The 16,129-nt window shown below is 36.6% G+C and overlaps 1 protein-coding gene across 1 annotated transcript in view; it reads left to right on the top strand.

Annotated features, from left to right (window-relative positions):
- Positions 1-12,383, top strand: part of DHX36 (DEAH-box helicase 36) — a 34,615-nt gene extending 22,232 nt beyond the window's left edge. Inside the window, exons 18-25 of the mRNA XM_054579831.1 lie at positions 1,203-1,376; positions 1,522-1,608; positions 2,007-2,090; positions 4,497-4,596; positions 4,689-4,779; positions 7,463-7,583; positions 8,217-8,369; positions 8,700-12,383. Of these exons, the coding sequence (XP_054435806.1) occupies positions 1,203-1,376; positions 1,522-1,608; positions 2,007-2,090; positions 4,497-4,596; positions 4,689-4,779; positions 7,463-7,583; positions 8,217-8,369; positions 8,700-8,885 (996 nt within the window). The 3' untranslated portion in view covers positions 8,886-12,383. The remainder of the gene's footprint in view (positions 1-1,202; positions 1,377-1,521; positions 1,609-2,006; positions 2,091-4,496; positions 4,597-4,688; positions 4,780-7,462; positions 7,584-8,216; positions 8,370-8,699) is intronic.
- The last annotated feature ends 3,746 nt before the right edge of the window (positions 12,384-16,129 follow it).

Here is a 16,129-nt window from a genome sequence, read left to right as displayed (position 1 = left end):
GTTAGTGTCCAGAGTGGAGAGAAAGAGGTTAGAGCTGTGCTATCCAGTGTAGTAGCCACTACTACGTTATAGAAATAGAACATTTCTGTCATCGCTACAAGTTCCGTTCATTAGTGCTGGGTTAGAGCATGCCAAAGTATATTCTACATATTTCAGTTTTGAGTCATCCATGCAGATTATTTTGAGAATTTGGCCCATATCAGAACATTGCAGTAGATTTTAACATGAGTAATAAGTTGTTTAAGTAAAAACTCATTGTATTATTATCTAACCTTCTTTGTTGGAATGTAGATTAGGTTTAGTGAGGTCACTGGTACGTAGGAAGCAATACAGCTCTACTAGAGACCTCTCCCCCCTTCAGGCTTTTATCTAATAGAATAGAGCTATGGAGAGTTGCGTGGTGCTCAGAGAATATTATTTATGGTAGAGATGGGCAACCAGAAGACTGTAAAGCCTGAACAGGATGATGTCTCCTCTCCCAACTGAATTTAAAGAGTCGGTCTTTTCTTTTAAAATGATTTTTTAATTTATTTTATTTTTAGTCAGAAGGAAAGTCAGAAGGGAGTGAGAGAGAGAGAGAGAGAGAGAGAAGCATCAATGGTTGCCTCTTAAGCACCCCCTGCTGGGGACCTGACCTTTAACCCAGGCATGTGCCCTGACTGGGAATCAAACCCACAACTCTTTGGTTTGCAGGCTGGTGCTCAGTCCACTGAGCCGTACCAGCCAGGGCTAAGTGTCGGTCTTTACATAATCATTCTCAGGCAACAAAATTTTGAAAAGGCCATCATTCGCAGGCAACAGAATCTTAAAAAGGCCAGCAAATCTTTGCCCATAGTAGGAGCTGGAGCCCACATTTTAAAAATTACTGTGAATTACAGCATTCCCATACAGGATAAGAGAGCAAAACAAAAATGTCCAGGTCAATGATTTACCACAGAGTGAGCACTGTGTAATAATTACTCATGTCGAGAAATAAGAACATACCCAGTATCCTAACCTAAAGCCTACCTCTTATCCTTTCCAAATCATTTCGCCACATCTCAGTCCCAAAGATAAATAACCCTGATCGTGACAGAACAGTACTAGGGTATTTGGGCTTAAGATAGTGAGGAGTGGCTTTTTTTTTTCCTAAGCAAACTAAAATTAGATTTAATTGTGATGCTTTATAATGTCTGTTTTAAACATAAACCCTTACTTTACAGAATGCTCTGGATAAACAAGAAGAATTGACACCTCTTGGAGTCCATTTAGCACGATTACCAGTTGAGCCACACATTGGAAAGATGATTCTTTTTGGGGCTCTGTTCTGTTGTTTAGACCCAGTACTTACCATCGCTGCGAGTCTCAGCTTCAAGGATCCCTTTGTGATCCCATTGGTAAGAAGGACAAAACAAAGGATAGGCATTTTTATGTACACGTGATACTTGCTGCTTAGATACACTTTTTCGTTGGCTTATTATTAGAATGTTGTAATAGAAAGTGTCAGAGCCACTTAAATTGCCTTGGTCTGTATTTTTTAAGGGGAAAGAAAAGGTCGCAGATGCAAGAAGAAAGGAATTGGCAAAGGATTCTAAAAGTGACCACCTGACAGTTGTGAATGCATTTGAGGTAAAAAAAAAAAAAAACTTGTGACATTTTATTTAAGTGAAAAGCTGATAATAGAATAGGAACATAATAACTTTTTACAGTCTGTATTATCATCGGTATTAGGAATAAATTGCTAAGTGAGAATGTTTAAAATTAGTTGACCATTTGAAAAAAATTTTAATCTTACTAAGTTTTCTTATAGCTTTTAAGATTTTTACACTTTTGGAAAAGAAGTCTGTGTTTCTGTTTTGATAACAATTAAATGAACAATTTAAAAATTTGTTTGATACTCACTTAATATCTGTCATTGACATTTCATGAGAGAAGGTCTCCGTTAATAAAAAATGAAGACAGAAAAGTAGTTGGTCTTTGCTTTGGGGAATACTATAAATGGCTTTCTTCATTTTTTTGCCCCATAGGGATGGGAAGAAGCTAGACGACGTGGTTTCAGATATGAAAAAGACTATTGCTGGGAGTATTTTCTGTCTTCAAATACGTTGCAGGTAATGGTGAATGTTTTGGAGTAATTCTCATACCTGTGTGATTAGGGAACCACATGTATGCATTTTGTGTGGTTAGATCAGTAGCAAAAGGTTACTTGCGTGAATTTGTCTAATGAAGCTGACTCATTCAAAATTTTTATTAAATCAACTGCAACAAGATATATAATATAATAGAGTGAGTATTTTTAACTTTTAGGTAGGTTTCTTTAACTGATTTAGTGTAGTAAAAGAACACTGGACAGGAGAATTTGTGAAACAGAAGAAAGTTAATAAATAGGGCACATGCACTGAATGGAGAAGTGATAGCAGGCCAGTAAGAATAGGAATGTCCTTACCTTTCCCTGTTAAGTGTACGCTCCACCTCTGTGTCCAGGGCATTAAACAAACCTACAAGGGGGTAAAAGAGTCAGGAATCAAGCCTATTCAATCAAAAGTTCCCAGGCATTAACAAAATGAAAATAAAAGAAGAACCATGCAGCTCTAGAAGACACTACATTCAAAGGACAGAAGGAATGGAACACAATATATCTCAATAGAAAGTACCTTACAACTGCTTCAGAGTAAAGAACAGTGTAAGAATATGAATTCAGTAAAACAGCAGTAAGAAAATAAACCAATAGTATGAACGGAAAGACTGCTGGGCTAAGAAAAAGACCAAAAGAACTATGAGGAACAAAAAGGACACCCCTTAAAAGCAAGTTATTGCCATAGAGGAAAGGTTAAAATAATCACAGTTTATAGATGCAGGTGCAAAAGGAAGACATTAAAACAATAAGTGAAAAGCTTGTCAGCAGGAAGATAAGGACTGATTCATCATGAAGATGATAGGTATCATACTATTCCTATTCAAGTGTGATTTAAATATGTATTTGAGAGATGTGTAAATTCAAGTGTGATTTAAATATGTATCCAAGAGATGTGTAAAAAACATTTTCCTGGAAAAAAGAAAAAAGAAAAGAACCACAGGTACCAGAATGTGGTTGAATCAAGTGTTACTTGAAAATACTATATCCAGTCAAGATATTAAAATATAAAGACAAAGGATGGGCATTCAAGAAGGCACTTAAAATACTGCACCCAGGAGCTGTTCTTGTAAAATTCACTGACAGCGAAATGCTGCCTATTAAGAGATAAATGAAAAAATTCAGGGATAGAGAGTGCATGTTAAATCAACTGGTGATGTCCACTGAAATTATTTAAACACACAGTGAGTATAACACATGAATTACCAATGCAGAAGAGAATATAAAGGTTATTACCCTGAACAATAAAAAATGGTAATGAAAACCAGGAGGTAACCCAGAAAGTCAGTTATAAGATAAATTAGGTGGGGAAACTCAAATCACGCACAATCTATAAAAGGGAGACACACTTAAATACTGAACATTGAACTAGAATTAAATTTTTTTAAAAAGTAGCTTCTATACGGTTATCCCACTGTTGGGGTCACATTTCTGTCTTAATTCTTCTGTCTGTATATACATAAGTGCCTGCAGTATTATTTCTTAGTAAATAATTCTTCTGACCATATTGAGTTTAGGGAAGTTTCTTCATTTGTACTTTTCAGTATTACTTGAATGCTTTATAGTGAGCCATGCATCATTTTTATCCAAATAGTGATTTTTCTCAAAAATAAAAAAATACTCTGAAGTTTTTGTGCCAATAAGCAACAGTAGTTAATTTTCAGTAGTAGAAACATGGATGGATGTTGGTTATTTTCTTTGTACTTTTTCTGTATTTCTTTAAAAATACAGGGTGCCCTGGCTGGTATGGCTCAGTGGATTGAGCACCAGCCTGCAAAACGAAGGGTTGCTGGTTTGAGTCCCACTCAGGGCACACGCCTGGGTTGCACGCCAGGTCCTCGATTAGGGGTGTGCAAGAGGCAGCCAGTTGGTGCATCTCTCACACATCCATGTTTCTCTACCTCTCTCTCCCTCCCTTCCCATCTCTCTAAAAATAAGTAAATAAAATCTTTTTTAAAAAAATACGGGGTGGAGAGCAATTTCGAAGATACTAGCCTTCTCTAAAATGGAGTAATCCTTAAACATCAGTGGTTATTTCCTACCATAGGCAAACCTTTTCTGTAAAAGATCAGATGATAACTCTTTCAGCCTTATTGGCCATATGGTGCCTCTGTTGCAACCACTCACCTCTGCCATTACAGTGCGGAGCAGCCATACGTGGTATGTAGATGAATGGATGTGGCTGTGTTCCAACTATACATTATTGACAAAAACAGGTTTTTATAAATTTTGTAGTTTGCATCCTCTGAAACATCACACTTATGCAAAAGTATTTTATAAAGCAGCAAATCTTATAACTAAACTTATTTATGAGTATATGCCTTATAACCCCCATAAATCTGTGGAAAGTTTTCTAGTTCTGTTTGTTACTGTTGCCCTCTAGATGCTGCATAACATGAAAGGGCAGTTTGCTGAGCATCTTCTTGGAGCTGGATTTGTAAGCAGTAGAAATCCCAAAGATCCGAAATCTAATATAAATTCAGGTAAAGCAGAAAACACAGTGTAAACAACTTGCTGCTGTTGTCCATTGTATCAGTATTTTACTCTTTTTTCTCTACCTTCCCACCCCTAATAGATAATGAGAAGATAATTAAAGCTGTCATCTGTGCTGGTTTATATCCCAAAGTTGCTAAAATACGACTAAATTTGGGTAAAAAAAGAAAAATGTAAGCATTGAAGATTATTATGAATTACTTGTAATCCTCTCCTGAAACTTTGGAAATCCTATAATGCAACAGAGCTTGTATTGTACATTTGTTCTTATTCATACCAGGGCCATATTCTTGTCCTTTTTACTTTCGCTCATTCAAGAGAAGGCAAACTGTTACCAGAGGCATCGCTTCCCTCCCAGCATATCCCTGGCCTCAGCTCTCTACTACCCATTATTCACAAAGAATGTTAGTAAATACAACAGTGTGGACATGAGAAAAGGAAGCCAGGTATTAAAATCACCCCGAAAGTTCAGTGATCTGATGTGAGTGGTGGTTATTTGTAGTTATATTATATCAAACTCTGTGTAAGACAGCATCTTAAACTTTAATAAATGCAAAACTTTTTAAATGCCTTAAAAGGAAAGAAAAACAGTGCCAGATGAACATTGTTTAGAAGAGATTTTGCTTCAGGATTTTTTCCTCTTATAAAACATGATTTTGCATTTTGTCTCGAGAGTTACTCAGTAGTAATGGGCAAATTAAGGTTTTACACCACCATATTATATGACTTTTATGTTAGGTGGGCATATAAGACAGCCATTGTGTAGTAACATGTAAAATATTTGAAATATTAAATGAAAAAGCTGTATACCTTATGATTATGAACGTAAAAAATAACCTCAAAGATAAAGCACAGGCATTGTTCCAGGGGCATTGGTTCTCAACTGAGTTTGATTTTACCCCTTGGGAGATTTGACAGTGTCTGGAGACATTCGTGGTTGTTACAACTGCCATGGTTACTAATAGATTGAAGCCAAGGGTGCTTATTAAGCATTCCACAATACAGAGGGCAGGCCCCCACAACAAAGAATTCAATATGTCAAAAATGCTGATGGTCAGAAACCCCATTCTCAGGTGTAAAGATGATGGGTACTTGAATTTTAATCATTGTGGCTAGATTATACACAGTTTTAGTGATCAAGTACTTTTTGGCATCAGTACTTTGTCACATTCTTCATACATATCCCTAACTTGACAGGTATCATATCAGAGAAATTCTTTTAACTACAAATATTCTATATATCCCTCTGCCATCCTTGGAAGGTTTATGAAAACAAAAGCATCTGTTTGGATTAGGGCTTCATTTTGGTCTAGGGCGCGGGGGTCAGCGGTTTTTGGCATCCTGGCCAGAATGTTGTTTTTGTGAATGTTTTATTGGAACACAGCCATGCCTGTTTGTTTACATGTTGTCTGTGTTTGCAGGCTTCTCTGCTCCCCTAGAAGACTTGAGTAGTTGCAGTAAAGATCCTGGGGCCCACAGAGCCTGAAATATTTTCTCTCTGTGCCTGTCCGGGAAAAGTCTGCCACACTCTGTTCCTGTAGTAAAGTAGGGTTACAGGGTGGCATTGGTTAAATTGACTGTGCAGTGAGGAAAAATAATTTTGGTTTTATTCTGAATAATGTGACTAGTGACTATGATTTTGATAGAAGTATTATGAATTCCTAGAAGCACAGAAAAGATACTTTCATGTGATTTCACTTATGTGTGGGATCTAAAGAACAAAATAAATGAATAAAGAATATTGAAACAGACTCCTAGACACAGAGAGTAGACTGGGCTGGTAGTTGCCAGAGATGAGGGGCATTTGGGGGACTGGGTGGAAAGGCGACAGGATGAAAGAAGCGCGGTCGGCTCGGCCGTCGGATCGGCCGTCGGATCGGCCGTCGGATCGGCCGTCGCAGGGGCGTCGAGCACCGCGCAGGGGAAATAGCCAGGAATACTGCACTAACTCCGGTGCCGGGTGGCTCTGGAAATACTGAGGGGAGCACTGTGTAAAGTATATGATTGCCTAACCACTAAGCTGCATACCTGAAACCAATACAAAATACTATCGAAAGAAGACTATAATTGAAAAATAAAAAAATAAAACTAACATCTGAAAAAAAGTAGGAAGGATCAATGGATTATCAGCTTTTATGTCATCTAATGCAGGTAATTACCATTGACTGCTTAAAAATAAACCACCAAACATCTCCCTGTTGAAAATTAAAAAACCCTTTGAAATTGATATAAAAATTTTATGGTTGACAAAAGAACCCTGGGAATGAAGAGACTGAAGTAGACCTGTGCCAGAGTACACTTTTCCAAGTATCCCTGTTATGAAAATGGGGCATTTGAGCGAATGTGGGACCATTTAAATATATTTTAGGGTTTTAAAAGTCAGTAGTAGCTAAACCCTTCTAAACAACATTTGTAATTTTTTATTTTATATTCCTGTGGGTGTATAACCTGTGAAATTTTTAATCATTTCATGAAGTTATTTAAATTGAGGGCTATTAGTAGTATTATTGACGGTATTATGTATAGACTGTTGGTCTGAATCACTTTGAACTATTTTAGCTGCTTATTACATTCTTTGTCTTTCAGCTGTATAATAGAAGCATAATTAAGGAATACTCTGTCACCTTTCTAATGTCTTGAGTAATTTATACCTTCAAAAGGAAGATTTGATGTATTCACAGTTAGCTGATAAGTTTCTGTGTTTTATTAAAATAAATTATTTCCTCAAATATAAATTTGTAAATTTATATTGCAGAAATAAACTGAACTTATCTGTGGGGCTTTTTTAAATTCTGAGATTGGCTTGGAATCTTCCAGGATTTTTTTTTTAACAACTACATTTTAACTTTTTTAAAGGTTGAAAGTTTACACAAAAACTGATGGACTGGTTGCTATTCACCCTAAGTCTGTTAATGTGGAGCAAACAGATTTTCACTATAACTGGCTTATCTATCACCTAAAGATGAGAACAAGTAGTGTAAGTAAATATTTCATGGATCTGAATATCAGTGTATTTTTTAAATTCCATAATTTTTATAATTATAAATAAAATTTGTTCTTTAAAAAAGTTTGACCTGAATTATAACTTCCTTAAGCAAATAACCTCTACTTTTAATGTGTAGGTCTGTCATGATCCATTTTTGTATTTTAATTGGAAGTTACTCAGTTTGCATAATTTTCTTTCATAGCATGTGTTCAGGAAATACTGGAGTTTTTGGTATACAGGACTTTACACTGCACAGAAAATTTTGTTGGCATCAGTAGACCTTATAGATTGGTCAGAATATTAAGTGGGATTCTGTTAATATATCTATAAAAATAATTTCAGCTACATAAGTGTTTTGTTGTGTCATTCAGAAAATATTTTGTTTAAAGAATAATACTATTATTTGAGTTGAAACAAAAGTATAAAGGTCCTGTGTTCTCTGAATTAATAAAGAATGGTTCATTTCAAAGGTATTCAAAATTAGTCTTTGTAATTACACTAAATAGGCTAAAACCTATTGTAGAAGGGTTAATACTAATAAATTGATTCTGGTGATATTAGTGAATTAATGTGGCAATAATTTCAGACCCTTTATGTATTAACTTGCTTTAATTCTCATTATAGATATACTTGTATGACTGCACAGAAGTTTCCCCATACTGTCTCTTGTTCTTTGGAGGCGATATTTCCATCCAGAAGGATAATGATCAGGAAACTATTGCTGTTGATGAGTGGATTGTCTTTCAGTCTCCAGCCAGAATTGCCCATCTTGTTAAGGTGACTGATTTTAAATGATTGTCTGTGGTTTTGATCTAGGTATTCCATGTTTTGTAAATATTTCTTGATATTTTTCAGCAGAGCAAATAGTGCTGAGAAGTTTATTCATAGTTTTTCCAAACTGTGTTTTGAGGTACTTACAGACCAACCATTGTACAAGTCTTGAGATCAAAGTTTGCATTTTTAAATTTTACTGTATATTTACTAAATATTTCAGTCTTTTGTATCGTAGCTTATGAAGTTCCTTGTTTCAGCCAGCCACTTTTATTTATGACATTGTTTTATTGTACATCTGTCTTTGTTGAACTTGTGTAATTTTTCCAACCTTAGGAATTAAGGAAGGAATTAGATACCCTTCTGCAAGAGAAGATCGAAAGTCCCCATCCTGTTGACTGGAAGGACACGAAATCCAGAGACTGTGCAGTCCTCTCAGCCATCATAGACTTGATCAAAACACAGGAAAAAGCCACTCCCAGGAACTTGCCGCCACGATTCCAGGATGGATATTATAGCTGACAGCTTTTCTGTGGTGGTCTGAAAGCCCGTTTGACAGACATTTTCCAGCATAGCTTAATTTTTAGCTAAATGCCAAACCCTGGGACATGAATAATTTTCGTGTGTAAGGCAGAGACCTTCAGTAGGTAGTAAAGACTTACTGTGCATGAGTTAGCAGTGTTACCTGTAGCTATTACAAATATACCGTGAAAAGCAATGTGTTCTCTGATCATATACTCTGTTGTGGTCCTGTCCACACTTGGGGAGTATTTCTGTTATACGGATTGAGTGTCGTACCACTTGAGAAATTCCTTTGTTTTGTTATAAGAAATTAATTTTTCTGCCCATAATGACTGAGTAAAGAACCAGTAAAAGTAGAATACTTAGGCAAAAAGCAGTGTCAAGTAGGAATTTGAACAGAGCCACATTTTTTAAATGAAACTTCTATCAGAAGTTCATTTGTTCTAGTAAAACCCAGTATTTAATAAAATGTACAGTGTGTAAATCTCAGCTAACTTTTTGGCTTGGTTTCTACATCTCTATCGCTCCGTTGGTTTATTTGGTTTTTTAAAAAAATCATCTTAGAATATATCCATTCCCGTTTTACATCGTGTTGGGCAGCATAATGTAGCAATTGAGAACGTGAGTCTGGAGTCTGACTACCTAATTCAGATTTCAGCTCTCACTCACTAGACGTTTTGGGCATGTTACTTTGCCTCTGTTTTCTTTATCTGTAAAATACAGGTAACAGTTGTAAGGACTAAATATATTAACGTACACAAAGGGCATAGACCAGTGCCTGGCATGTAGAGTATACCCACTGAATCTTAGGTATTATTTGTCCCTGAAATATTTTTTTAATAATAGTCCATTATATTATACTATCCTTAGTACTCTGAGTGCTCTTTTTTTACCCTCTCGGCCAGTGGAAGTTAGTGTGACGTGTACTGTGTGTGTTCGGCCCTATCTGGTTGTGATGGATACTGGTTATTATCCAGCACCGTCTTGTCCCTCCCTTCTTGCTTGTTCAAGTGCTCCCCGGCTCTGTGCAGCCTTGTACCCAAGGAAGTTGGTCCTTGCGTGGTCTTACTCCCCATATAAGGAAACTGGTAAGGCATGACTGTGGGAACTTATCCTGGCCAATGGCAACTGAAAAGAGATCTGCCAGGGGCATTTGAGAAAGATGGGCATCTGAGAAAGATTTTCTCCACTAACAGAAGAGGAAATTCTCTCCTTCTTCGGAGACTGTCTTGTCTGAATCAGAACTGCTCTCGCCATTTTATGGTCATTAAGGTTAGCTCAGTGGGATGATGGTGAAAATCATCAGTCCCTGATAATGCTGAACTGCTGAATTATCCAAACTGCCTGTCCTATATGCACGGACCTTTCATCACTGAGCACTGTCTGCGGTGCGTTTTCTACTGTCCGTTTTGTGATTTAACAGTTTGATCCATATGTTTGATAAAAGACAAAGTACTGGACATACTGGAAAAAGAAACATAACAAGACCAACCTGCTATACCCTAAAAGCTACAAATTTGATTGTGCCTTCCAAACAATGCAGAGAAACCAAAGGAAAAGAGTATCTTACAATGACTGGGATGTATCGATAATGCCATAATGACCTGTTAACATCGGTGGTTCAGATACTTATCCATTTCTGGGAACGTGTGTCACCCTACCATTGCCTTCCAAGGTTTTGAATGTCCTGTGTGTCCTAAGTCCATTCTCTTGGCAAGTCTCTCAAAAGTGACGTGTCTCACTGAATTCTTACACTGAGTTATGTCACAATATTGTAGCACGTTGTTAGTTTTGCCCCTGAACTTGAGATGAGGTAACCATTTGGTCCTTGTTCTAAAGAGTGTGACTGGTTTTTGTTTTTTTGCGTTTTTTTGTTTGTTTGTTTGTTTGTTTGTTTTGCCTTTTACTATACATAGTTGGCCAAAATGGTCTTGGCAGAAAGCATTTTTAAAAATTTCTTTTGAAAAGAATACTAGTTAATTAGACCCATGTTTGCAAACCAGTATTTAGTCGTCTTATAAATGAGGAAAATGTTCCTGATGAATGTAATAGGTGAGCTATTTAAAGAGATTTAAGTGGTTATCACCCTCAATTTCTGTCTTCTCTGCAGCTAATCAGGAAGGAAGTTTTATTTGAAGGTGCTATTTTTGTTCTCTTGTTTACAAAATAACATGTTAACTGGGTTGAAAATGTATTGCAGGTCTGAGAACTATTTGTCATTTGGTAGTGTTAAAAGAATAAGGCATTAAAGAAGAAAATCTATTTGCGTTACCATTTTGAGTGATCCAAGGATAATTCTTAAATAACCCTGAAACAGAAACTTATGGGGGGGGGGGGGATGGTTAACAAGTAAACAAAAAACTGCATAATCATTAAAAAGTGTCTGAAGAGTGAGTCCATGTGACACCTTCCAACCCCATTAACTAGGGCAAAGCTCTAGATTTATTTATACCAGCGATCTTCAGCCTTCTTCATTTCATGGCACATGTAAACTATTAAAATTCTGCACACACCAAAAAAATGCTCTTTTTAATCAACTGACAAAAAAAAAAACAACAGGTACAATTTTGATTCATTCACATTGACAGCTATTGTGTTTGCTGTTGTCTTTTTTTTGTTTTTGTTTTTAACTTTACAGTCCAAGGGAAAAGATGTCAGTGCTCCCGACTAAGTAGGTAATTAGGAGTTTTAAAAAATTTTGCGGCACACCGGTTGAAAATCACTGATTTATACCAATTATTGGAAGTGATTTTCTCTTACTGAACTGCATTTTTAGAACAAAGTCCACCCTAAAAGTTAGAAAATAAAAGCTTTAGAAGGGATTTATTTTAGTACCCTCTTACCCAAAGTATGGTAATTTTTCTTCCACTTTTTAGCTCTGAGTTCATACACATTTCTAAGTAATAGCGATCATGTAGTAGAATCATATTTATATGTTAATAGTTTGTGTCATTTTTCTGATTTCAAAACAATACATTCTGATTATAGGCTATTTAGAAATTTAACAAGCATTTTACCCATTTTGATATATTTACATGCTCTTTTTAAGTGTTAAGGTATTTTATATATATATTCAAGTTAGCCAATTTAAGTGTGTAAGTCTATGAGTATCATCAAATGTATGAAAGTCATGTAATCGCTACTGCCAGAATCGATAATAAAACATTCCCATCACCTAAAAGTTTTTCTTGTTCCCCTTTATGGTCAATCCCCTGCCCACCCCCACATCTCCCCAACTCTCCATTGGCAACCATTGATCTGCTTTTGGTCACTAGTGTTTTGCCTTTTCTAGAATTTAAAATAAATGGAGTCATATGTAGCCTCTTGTGTCTGACTTCTTTCTCTAAACAATGGTTCTGAGATACTTATGTTGTTGCATGTATCAGTAGTTAGAACCTTTTTTAATGTTAGTAGTATTGCATTGTATGGTTATACCAGTTGTTTGCCCACCAGTTGATGGACTTTGAGACATTTTCAGTTTTTTTTTACTCATAAATAAAGCTGCTATGAACATGTGTGTACAAAGCCTTGTGTGTAGATGTTTTTATTTCTCTTCAGTAAATGCCTGATAAGGATTGTTGTATCATATGGTGTGTTTAACTTTACAGAAAACTGCCAGACTGATTTCCCAGTCTGTAGAGTGCACACTCTACACACCCATCAGCAACATGTAATGGTTCCGAGGGTCTTGAGTCCTTGCCCAGGGTATTGGTACTTCAGCTGTAATTTCTTGTGGCCTTGGCTATTTTATCCTCCAGTGGATGTAGTCATAGCTCCTCGTGGTTTATTTTATATTTCTGTAATGATCAGTGATGAGCATATTTCATGTGTTTATTTGCTGTCTTCTATGTGCTTTGATTTTCCACCTCATAGGTTAAAAGTAATTGGGGCTTTAGGGATCAATCTAACTAGGGAGGAGGATTCTTAACTTTAGAGATGCAGGAAATCGTTAATTCATTGATACTGAAAGTGGCAAAATGTGGCACCCTTCAGTTGGTTGGTACGGTGTAAAGAGTTAAGCCAATGTCGGTCAAGTGCCAAAGAGAACAGCATGAGTGTTAGGTGACTGATGTCAAGTCATTGCACGTCCACCGTAAGATAAAGAGTAGGGCCTGAGACAGCGTTCCCTGACGTGTGGGTAAGGCACAGGAGCTCAGGAAGACAGGCATGTGAAAGAACTGCAGAGTCGGCCTCTCCTTGGAGGACAATCCCATCAGCCCTGCTGAGTTAGGGGACACGTTTTAAGTTGTAACTACCATTTTTCTAGCTCTCCATTGTGCTTCATGTCTTAACGGCCCAGTGTGCATTTTCAAGAAGATAGTGACACATTTCTGAGTCCTTGCAGAGGGTATTATGTTACCTTCACACAATGAAGGCATTTAGGGGAATAAAACTCATTTTAGCAAAGCTTTCCTTTGATGGAACAGTGATTCCTTGGTGCGTTTGCTTTTTCCTGACCCTTTAACTATATACGTTTTAGGCATTTTCGTACCTGCATTCACCCCATTTTTTGGTTAAATTATATGGTTATGTTTAATGGTTCATGTAAACTAACTTGATTTTAAGGCACAGGTAGTTAAAACATTTTTGTGGAATCTGGAATATGAAGACAAATGGAGGCCACGTACTAAAAGTCTTGGATGAAATATGTCCTAATTTGACAATTATACGTTCATAATGACAAAATAAGAAATGGCAGAGCTGTATTTTTTGTACAACAGAAGGTCAGCAATATCAAAGGTGACTCTCGCCCTAGTTTGCTGAGGACTTTACCGACCCGAGTATTTCAAATTTTTTCAAATATTCTTTTTACAACAATTGATACAGCCATGTTCTTTTTCTTCTTAACACCTGTTAAAATGGTGGGTAACAATGGTTGATTTTCAAATATTAAGCCAGTCTTGCATTCCTGGAATAAACCCCAGTTGGTTGCAAGGTGTATTTATAATATTTTAAGATTTTTGCCACTCTGTTCATGAAAGACACCAGTCTAGAGTTTTTGTGAGATAATGCAGACCTCATAAAATAAGTTGGGAAGTGTTGCCTTCCTCTTCTAGTTTCTGGGAGAGATTGTATACAATTCATGTTAATTCTTTAAATGTTTGGAAGACTGCAGTGAAACCGTGGGCACCTGGATATGTTTTTTCAGAAGTTCTAAAATTAAGAATTTTATATACCATATTTTGCCATGAGCAATGCACTCTCATGCATAATGCACACCCATGTCTTGTGCACATTATACACGGGATTATGGCTATTATTGTACCCATGGTATAGAATTATTAGACCCATGTATAATGCGCACCCTTATTGTTCCCTCTCAAAAATTTGGGCAAAGAGTGCGCATTATACTCAGCAAAATACAGCACTTAGTAGTTACAGGAATAAAGTTTTGGTAGTTTGTGGTCTTCAATGCATTGGTCCATTTTACCTAAGTTGTTGAATTTATGTCCATAAAACTGTTCATCCAGGCTTTGGCCATTATGAATGAAACTGCTATAAACATTTGTGTGCAGATTTTGGTGTGGACATAGTTTTCAACTCTTGACTAAATACCAAGGACTGTGATTGCTGCATCGTATGGTGTTTGCTTAGTTCTGTGAGAAACTGCCAAACTGTCCTCCCAGGGACTTTTGCATTCCCACCAGCAGCGAATGCAGGTTCCTGTTGCTCCTCCTCACCAGGACTGGTATTGTCAGAGCTGTGGATGGGAGCCATTCTAATAGGTGCATAATGGTGATCTCATTTTAATGTGCAATTTCTTAAATTATGCATGATCTTTAGCATCTTTTCATATGCTTAGTTGCCATTGGTATATCTGTGGGAGTTTTCCAGAACTTGGCCCATTTTTAAATTGGTTTGCTTCCTAATTATTGAGTTTTGAAAGTTGTTCTTATATTTTAGTTGCCAATTCTTTATCAGATGTTTTGCAAGATTTCCTCCTCCTCTGGATTGTCTTTTTATTCTGTGTTAATGAAGTTCAAGTTACCAATTTTTTCTTTCACTGATCATGCTTTTGATGTAGTATTTAAAAAGTCATTTCCAAACCCAAGATCACTTCGATTTTCTTCTGTTATCCACTAGAAGTTTTATAAGTTTTTCATGTTACACTTATGTCTATTTCCAGATAAATCTTTCACTTTTGTTATTGATTTCTAATATATTTAGGCTGTAATCCAAGGACTTATTCTATATCAGTTTCAGTCCTTTAATCGAGTTTTAAAATTTGGTGAAACTTGTTTGATGACCCAAGAAATGTAAATATTCTATGTATGCTTGAAATGAATGTGTGCTGAAGTCACTGCACAGTCCTATTATGCCACATTCAGATCTACTTTAGATTTTTATCTACTTCTGCACTTTTTGTTTTTCCTGTCAAATGAGAGGTAAGTAGTCTCATACTGTGATTTTAGATCTTATATTTCTGCCAGTTTTTGCTTTACATATATTGAGATAGTGTTATTGGGAGTATATTTAGAACTGTTATATCTTCCTGGTTAAGTGAAACTTGCATCACTATGTAGACTCGCTATCCCTAGCCATATGTTTTACCTTAAAGACTATTTTATCTAATTTTGATATAGCTACATGGGGTGAATGTTGTCATGTTCTTGCCCAGATGGACTTACTCCTTCGGCTCCTGAAAAGTGCTGTCAAGATGGCAGCCTTTGCCCGTCAGCCTCTACAGTTATAGGAAGTCATCTTACCCAAGGCCACGTCCTCTTTCTGGGGACGGTCTACATTGCATGGGTGGTCAGGACAGGGTTATAAAGACGCAGTCCCCTTGCCAAAGTGCCCTCTCCCCTCCCCTCTGGACTCCAGTTACATATATCCTTGAGTTCCACATGCCTCTTCTCTCCATGTGTCCATGTAGGTTCACCGATATTTCTTTTAACAATCTAACCTTGTGTAAACACCCAGTTCCACCATTTCCAGCTGTTGTTTTTTTTTCTTGTCACTTCTTGTGATTGTGATTCTTCTGTATTGCATTTTAAAGTTTGCCTTTATCTCCATAAACATAACCATTAAAATTATTTTCTTGTCTCAAGTGATTTAAGTATCTAGAGTCCCTGTGTGTGTCAGTTTTTTCTGTATCATGATGCTGTGTCAGAATTTTTTTTTCCCTGATCCTTTCATTTGAGAATTTGTTCTTGGAAATAATTGAGAACTAAGACGATGCTAGCTTCCTCCAGGGCAAAGAGCGAAGTGGGAGGTCCTCCAGATTTCTATCCTCACTCCATAGT

This window comes from Pteronotus mesoamericanus, unplaced genomic scaffold (genome assembly GCF_021234165.1).
Source record: "Pteronotus mesoamericanus isolate MK-2021 breed Mesoamerican mustached bat unplaced genomic scaffold, CSHL_Meso_final contig_116, whole genome shotgun sequence".
NCBI lineage: Eukaryota > Metazoa > Chordata > Mammalia > Chiroptera > Mormoopidae > Pteronotus > Pteronotus mesoamericanus.
The sequence above is the reverse complement of the archived record's forward strand: the minus strand, read 5'-3'. Positions and strand labels throughout refer to the sequence as shown.